This window comes from Empidonax traillii, unplaced genomic scaffold, assembly GCF_003031625.1.
Source record: "Empidonax traillii isolate 1590-97213 ecotype Southwest subspecies unplaced genomic scaffold, ASM303162v1 scaffold600:size394560, whole genome shotgun sequence".
Classification (NCBI taxonomy): Eukaryota; Metazoa; Chordata; class Aves; order Passeriformes; family Tyrannidae; genus Empidonax; species Empidonax traillii.
In genome coordinates, this window is record NW_020955793.1 from 69,442 (window position 1) to 77,548 (window position 8,107).

An 8,107-nucleotide genomic window follows, 5' to 3' on the forward strand; every position below is an offset into this window, starting at 1 on the left:
AAAACCTGCTCAAGAATGTAGGCAAGAAATTTTCCTAAATGACAGGAATAAGCTAAAAAAAAAACATCTTTGGACTTACTGCAACTTCAGTCAGTGACAGAGGCCATAGCTCACTGTTCTTGGAAGCTGCTCGTATGACTTCTGTGACTTCTGTACCCCCCCTGCTTTGCATCCTTGCACAAAACATGATGGAAAGTTTCACTTCAGAAGAAGCAGAGTTAACTTGTAGGAAATGGCAGGTTGAAGTGTTGATATATGCCTTGAAAATACAGCCATTTCGCTATTCTTTTGCCCTTTTTTTTTTTTTGCACTTTAGGAGGGCAGTTTAATCAACTGGATATGAGGTCCTCATTGAAATTTGTGAGATCTAGCAGAAGACTGTGTGACATCTGAAGAATCAATTAAATTCTGAATATATAGTATACACTGTTTATAATATAACACATTTTTAATTATAAAATTTACCTCTATGGTTTTCAGTGTATAGAACCTTTTTTTAATTGCTTAACTGAAAGTTTAGGCAAAGCACAAGCATCTATATTCAGATATTGGGTTTTTTTTAAGATTACAAAATATAAATATATGAAGTATGTATGTTATTGGTAACCTCATTATGAATTACCCATACAGCTAATGAAATTGTATATTGCCCAAAAATTGAGCAATGTGTAAAGAACAGAAGAATCTGAATCATCTAATTATTGCAGTGTACTCTAAATCTCATATGATGAAGCTGATTCCTTTTAAAAATCAAATTAAATTCTTTAAGTAGTATTTTTTTTTTCAGTCTGGAAAGACTGTTAGGAGAGAAAACAAAATGGAAGTTACCCAGTATTGTGATGGAAATGCTGACTCTGCCAGTGCAGGAATGTCAGAGTATTTCATTTTGACTTTTCTTTCTGGACATACTTAACACCACTAAGGATAAAATTACTTTTTAATTTACAACTTATCTCTCTGCACTTTTTGTAGTGGTCAGAGTTCCCTATTATAATTTCTCCCCAAGGCTATATCTTAAAGTTTCACTTCAGCTGCCATTTTAAATTAACTTTTAAGAGTGTGCAGAGAGGAAAACCTCTCTATTCCTCAGTGACTCTCAAAAAACATAAGTTCCAGCAGGATTATGAGTTAGAGAGAACCTTGAACTGTTTTTCTTAAGACCCTGGTGCTTACTTAGTCAGTGTACTGTTCAACTCTGTTTATATTTTGTTCAGAGTCATTAAAATCCCAGACACACGTGCTTCTATGTATTTCTATGCATGGAGGATTGCGAGGGCATAAAGGAGAGTGAAAAAGAAAGGTATATTGTGTGAATTGCAACTTGAAGCCAGTGTGCATGAACTGCTGCTCACCTGGCATCTGACTGTCCTTTTCTGTTTGCTATTCTAGCTTTGCTGCCATGTAGCCAGTGGAGCAGCAAAGAAGGTTTGAAGTGTGAAAAATTAGTATCTTAATCATTGTTCCCCTGCTACCAAAATATCTCTGATTTGACTCTTTGTCTGTTGACTTTCCAGTCTAGTGATTGTGTTTCAGTGTCTGCATTAAATATTTAATTGCTATCATTTAAACATACAGGAGATATAACGGAGGTGAAAAATAAGCACAGGTGTAGAAAAAGCAAGGCAAAGAGTGGTACAGTGGAAATGCAGACAAGAGCAGAAATGGTAAAAAGAGAATGAAGAAGATAGTAAGAAAGAACATAAAAATTCAGTGTAATTTGAAATTTGTCAATTAGGTGCAAGCTGGAAGTCTTTTTGTGTGGATTGATATGTACACACATATGCAAACCCTAGTGTTGGTGTCAGCCTGTTCTTCTCTTATTTGCACATCTTACGCAATACTGAGAACCTACAACAAAGGGATAGGGAAATGAACTGGTAGTTTTTTGTCCTTGATATCCAGAACTTGTGAAAGAAGAGTCTTTTTAAAACAGTGTTCTCTATTCAAGGACTTTTGGTTTTTTCTCAAATTGTCTGCAGCATATCTGTTCCCCTGTGCTACTTTCAGTGTCTTTGGGGTTGATTTGGGTTGGGTTTGGTTTCTTTTGGGGGTATTTTAACTCTCCAGAAGTATTGTTGCCATCTCAGCTAGAAAGTAATCTTCTTATCCCCAAGAGGATCAGTAGGCTAGAATAGCCCGGACAGGAGTTAATGCTGCCCTAGTTAGCATAAAACTGGAATTTTCTTGCAGGACTTGCTTTGTGGCTTTTTTTCTGTGTCTAGTCATGAGTTCTTCTGGTTTCTTTGGCCCAGTTTCCCTTTGATAGTGATGTTTCTTGCTTTAGTGATCCCTTTGCAGAGAGAAGGAATACTTCAAAGATTTATTTTGAATTTTTTTCAGTCCTTAGGAGCAGAAAATTCTCTTACCATGATTATTGCAAGTGTAATGGCTGATTGGATTCTGTAGATAGCAACGTTGTGCTCTATGATAGAGAGCACAAATATATTGAAAGATATAAAAATAAAGATGAAAAAATAAATTCAGCTAAATTCACAAACTCTTTTGAACTGAACTGGCAACTGGCAATTTATTGCCGGATAGGTATTTCACTTGAGTATTTTCTTATTCACTTAATTTTCATGTAATCACCAAAAGAAATTCATGAGAAATAATCCTCCTCTTTTATCAACATGTACATAGAAAAAAAAAATTAGAATTAGAATAGGAAAAAGAATATAAATATTTTTATTCCAGTGTTTGTCATTTCAAATAACTGTGTTCTTGCCAATTGTGAAGATGAATTCTTCTTTTCACAATAAACAATAAACAGTGCAGTCCCACATCAGGTGTATTTCCCATGCATGAACCATCACCTTAATGATAGCTGAGGTAATTTGGTATTGAATTGCTTACCTATGTGCTTTTGTCTGTGGCAGACAGTGTCTGATGTAGCAGGTCAGGACTTGTTTTCAGTGGTATGTCATTGATGTGATGCAACAAGTCTTAATCCCAGCCAATGCTGAGGAATAGCTCCCACTACTTGAGACTAGCCGTGTATATGCACAAATCAGGGGACAAAGTAGAAATTGTCCTCCTAAGAAAACAGTTTGCTTATTAAATGTTATCTGACAAAAAAAGTATAAATGGATTATTTTATTTGAGGTTCTTATGCTTATGACAGTTTCTTAAACATTTTGCGGACATGGAATTTGGGAGACAGTAGAAAGCCATACAATTTGCATGAAACTATAACAGGATCTGTCTGAGAAAATAATTAGGCTTGGAGGAGAGGTTTTCCTTTGCAGGATGTTTCTGGAAAGGAAAGAAAAATAGAACTAATGGTTATGTAGGGCCTCATATTACAGGTTCTTGTCTGTGATTGTCTAGAAATTGAATTAACCTCTCTCTTCTGCATATTGTCTAAAATATAACTTAGGAAAGGCTGCACAGAGGTTAGGGCTCTGAAGGTCTAATAATCAGAAATAGTAACAGAGGTCCTCACACTGGGAGAAGGGACAATTTGTGACAAGAGAGGAAAGGAGGGGAAGAGGGGAAAGAGAAATGTTAATTTTGGCAGCGGAGCTGACAGAATAGATTTGTCTCCAAGGCAAATAGTTGTAAATGTAGGCCAAAGGGGTCTACTGAGTAAACAAATGGAAGTTTGTTAGTTCTTTCCAAAAATGATACTTTCTGTGTGCACTGTCTAGGCAACAGAAGACAGAAAAAGAACTTGTTTGTCTTTTAATTACAGAAGGCAATTACATATGGTTTTAATGCTACTATCAACTTTTTTCTTTTTGCCTTCAGGAATAAAAGATCTATTGTTCATAAGCACAGAGAGCTTACCCGCAATTATGCCATTAAGGGGAATTGTGTTTTGTGTAAACCTGTTAGGTTTATTAACTCTGCATTCTGAAATAAGTATGACATTTCACATTTTAAAGTCTAATATTTTAAGAATGTTTTAAAACATATTTTTATTTATGTTAATTACATGAAGTTTAGGAATTTAAAAAAAGAACAATAAAAGTGAGGCAGTTTTCTAAAGACTCATTACTGATTGTTATTTTGTAGTATCTGTCATCCTGTAGCGTTGCACGCTTTCCCTAAATACAGGGAGGATCTTGTAACTCTTTGGGATTATTTTGTTTTCTGGGGGTAACGTTTTGTGATAGGAGGGAAAAAAAAGTTTAATTCTAAAATATTACTGAGATGTGACTGCAAAAATTCTGTCATAAACTAGTATAAATTAAAAGAAAAATACCAGAATTTAGTGGCAAACTTTACGTCTTTAAAAATTATTTTTAAAAGTTCTGTCATCTTCTACTGAGAACTAACTCCATAAATTTCTGAGGTTTTATTTATTAATTTTAAAGAAACAGATACTACAGTACAAAACTAAAAGTGAATAGGGGGGGAAGAGGATGAAAGACCTTTTATGAATTACTCATTTTGTCTTTATCCTCACCAGAGCAAGATTTGAATATTAGGGTGGCAGAGGAAGAAGAGGGAAAGGAGGGCAGGGGGAAGATGTGGAAAAACACAGATTAGGATTATGAGATAAGAAGAAGGGAAGAAAGAGTAGTAAAGATCATAGTGGGTTTGCAGGACTGGAGTGGGAATAGCAGGCTTGGCAAGGCTTGGCAAAATTTGTTTTCAGGACATAGGGACAATCTGAAAACAGAAGGAAGGTTGCTCCCTAATGATTTTCCTTTAGATTTTTCAATGTACCTCCCCTTGCAAAAATGCATGGCAGATCCCCTAAACCGAGAATTACCCACTTCTCATACTTGCTGGGCTGCCAAAGATACAGATAAGTCAGGGTGTAGCTTGTGGGAATGGGACTACCTGATATGAGGGAATCAAATAGAAAAAAGGTGGGAATTGGTACTTTCACGGTAGCAATGCAGGCTGAGAGCATAGACTAGCTCTTTAGACAGCCTACACTGGAAAACGTGTGAATGTTTCCAGTGAGCGAAATTCCACAACCTCTCTGGGCAATCTGTTCCAGTGCACAGTCACTGCACAGTAAAGAAGTTCTTCCTCATGTTCAGGTGGAAAATCTTGTGCATCTGTTTTTGCCCATTGCCTGGTCCATCCTCTTGACACCCTCCCTTCAGATACTGACTGACATTAATGAGGTCGCCTCTCAGTTGTCTCTTCTCAAGGCTGAACAGGCCCAGCTCCCTCAGCCTTTCCTTGTAAGAGAGATGCTCCAGTCCCTTAATCATCTTTGTCACCCTCTGCTGTACCTGCTTCAGGAGCTCCACGCCTCTCTTGTACTCAGGAGCCCAGAACTGGACAAAGCACTCCAGATGTGGCCTCTCCAGGGCTGAGTAGACAGGCAGGATCATTTCCAGTGACTGTTGGCAGTGCTCTTGCTAATGCATCCCGGGATACTACTGGCTTTCTTGGCCACAAGGGCACACTGCTAGCCAGCAGCTGTCCACTAGGACCCCAAGGTTCTTCTCCACAGCGCTGCTCTCCAGCAGATCAGCCCCCAGCCTGTGCTGATGCCCAGGATTATTTCTGCCCAGGTGCAAGACCCTGCCTCTGCCTTTGCTGAATTTGAGACAGTTGTCTACCCACCTCTCCAACCTGGCAAAGTCCCTCTGAAGGGCTGCACAGCCCTCTGGGGTATCAGCCACTCCTGGCTTTGTGTTGATAGTGCTGGGGAGGCATCTTCCCCTTCATCCAAGTCATTGATTAATAAGTTAAATAATACTGGGGCCGGTATTGAACCTTGAGGGGCACCCCTAGTGACAGATCTCCAACTAGATCCTGTGTCACTGATTACAAATTCAAATAATCTGTGTAGAGAATCAGTGAGTATTACTTAGGTGGAAGTGACAAGTTATATTGAAATGGATCAGACTGTGGTCAAAGCAAACCAATACACGAGATATGCAGTAAACATTCATTCTACCAAAACCAGGACAGAGAATAATTTTTAAATGTAGGTGTGTACAATTTTCTTAGCATCCAGAAATGTCTCACTACCTTTTAAATAAAGTTTATTCCAACAAGTTATTTCTTTGTGACTGCCTTTAAACACTTCAAAGCACCACATGCTGATTTTCAGTAGCAATTTAGATTTTTGCAGCACAGTGTAATGTCTGCTTGTGTGCGATGAGCCTGAACCAGTCCTTTATATTCTTTTTTTCTTTGTCTTTCTAAATGTGTGTGGGCTGCAGATGGTTCTGTGAAGGAAAGGAACTCCAGAATTCCCCTGACATTCAGATCCATTCTGAAAGTGGAGGACTCCATTCCCTAATTATAGCAGAAGCCTTTGAAGACGACACTGGTCGCTATACTTGTCTGGCTTCAAATTCCATTGGTTCAGATAGTACATCAGCTGAAATATTCATTGAAGGTAAGAGGTAAAATAACAAGATACTTGATGCATACAGGAAAAGATAACTAAGCTGAAGTTTACTTTTGCTTCTATATGTTAAGATGACATTTGCTATGGTGGTATTTTTACCGTATTCCTCTGCTTTCCTTTAACACAACACATTTTGAACGTCATATTAATTCAGGTATTTCAAGGAATGTCTCAATAATCAGTGCTATTTATTTAGGGTAGAAATAAAATAAAGAACAGAAAAGAAGGAACCAGCAGTCTTTGGCATATGGTTTGCTTTTAAGCAGTACTCTCTGTAAATCACTCGTCAAAGATTTGACTAGTGATTCCAATAATGATTTTCATGACAGCAGTAATCTCTATCTCAGTTCTGAACTGCCTCAGAGTGCAAATAAATGTGACTGCTCCAACTGAGTCTTCTTCAGTCATGTATAAATGTACTGTGATCCTTTATCTTTATTATACAGATTTTTAAGTCAGGTTAAAGTCAGTCAGACTGGTTTTGTCCCAAAAAACCTGCTAGTTATTGTCAAAATGTTTCTTGACTGCAAAATTATTCATAATTTGAATATTATTTTCCCTGAGAAAAATCAATGATAACCGTGAGTAAATTTATTAAATCATATTTTAGTGGAGAACTGTATTTTAGGCAAGATTATATTAGTTGAATACCAATTTTTATTTTAATTCATACATCTTTCAAACGTTTTGGTGTTACGTATTCTTTCAGCAATTTTGTGATTCATTAAAATTAATTTAAATGGTCAATTTAAAGAGGAAAACAAACATTAAAAAAATCTGAATAATGCCACACCAAATTATTAAAAAGCTTTGATTAACAAAACAATAAATTTTTCACATAAATTAACCACATCATTACATATATACCTTAATAGGATTTCTTTCTTCATGCTTTTTATTCTCAGAACTTTACTATTCCACAGTGGGATATAGTAGCAAAATCCCCAAGCCTTTTCTGAATCTTGCAGATTTTAGTAAGACTTTTCTTTACAGAAGTAAGCATGATTTCAGAAATACTTGAGTGTAGTACAAACATATAATGCTATATGAAGTTATAATGAAGAAGCAACGGTAAAAAAAGAAACAGCTAGGTAGAGAAATACTGTGCATAAAACAACTTGATTTTTGACGTCCGACAAAACAATTTGATTTTTGACGTCCAACAGTCTTGCTATGTGGAAGTGCTATCTTGAAGTTTTGCAACATTTTACTTAGAAAGAGAGAGAATTGTACAAGTTGTTATGATCTTTAAGGGAAACAGATTGTCACACAAGCATTGCTTTCATAGAATCATAGAATCATAGAATCATAGAATAGACAGGATTGGAAAAGACCTCCAAGATCATCAAGTCCAATCCCTGATCCAACTCCAATTACTATATCATGGCACTAAGGGCCACATCCAATCTCTGCTTAAAAACCTCCAGGGATGGTGAATCCACCACCCCTCTGGGTAGGCCGTTCCAATGCTTGATTACCTTCTCTGTAAAGAATTTCTTCCTAACATCTAACCTAAACCTCCCCTGGCAGAGCTTGAGCCCATGTCCTCTTGTCCTATTGTTGGCTGCCTGGGAGAAGAGACCAACCCACACCTGGCTATAACCTCCCTTCAGGTAGTTGAAGAGAGTGATGAGGTCACCTCTAAGCCTTCTCTTCTCCAGACTAAACAACCCCAGCTCCCTCAGCCTCTCCTCATAGGACTTGTGCTCAAGTCCCTTCACCAGCCTCGTTGCTCTTCTCTGGACCCGCTCCAGCACCTCAATATCCTTCCTGAACTGAGGG

At 37.5% G+C, this 8,107-nt stretch overlaps 1 protein-coding gene across 2 annotated transcripts in view; it reads left to right on the forward strand.

Moving 5' to 3' along the window:
• Positions 1 to 8,107, forward strand: part of PALLD (palladin, cytoskeletal associated protein) — a 200,921-nt gene that overhangs the window by 63,761 nt on the left and 129,053 nt on the right. Inside the window, exons 1-2 of one of the 2 annotated variants that reach the window (XM_027898508.1) lie at positions 1,286 to 1,300; positions 6,135 to 6,313. Coding sequence is in view for 1 of the 2 variants with exons in the window: in XM_027898507.1 (XP_027754308.1) it covers positions 6,135 to 6,313 (179 nt within the window). In the remaining variant the exon portion in view is untranslated. Of the gene's footprint in view, positions 1 to 1,285; positions 1,301 to 6,134; positions 6,314 to 8,107 lie in introns of those variants that run through there. The other variant, XM_027898507.1, reaches the window with a different exon arrangement.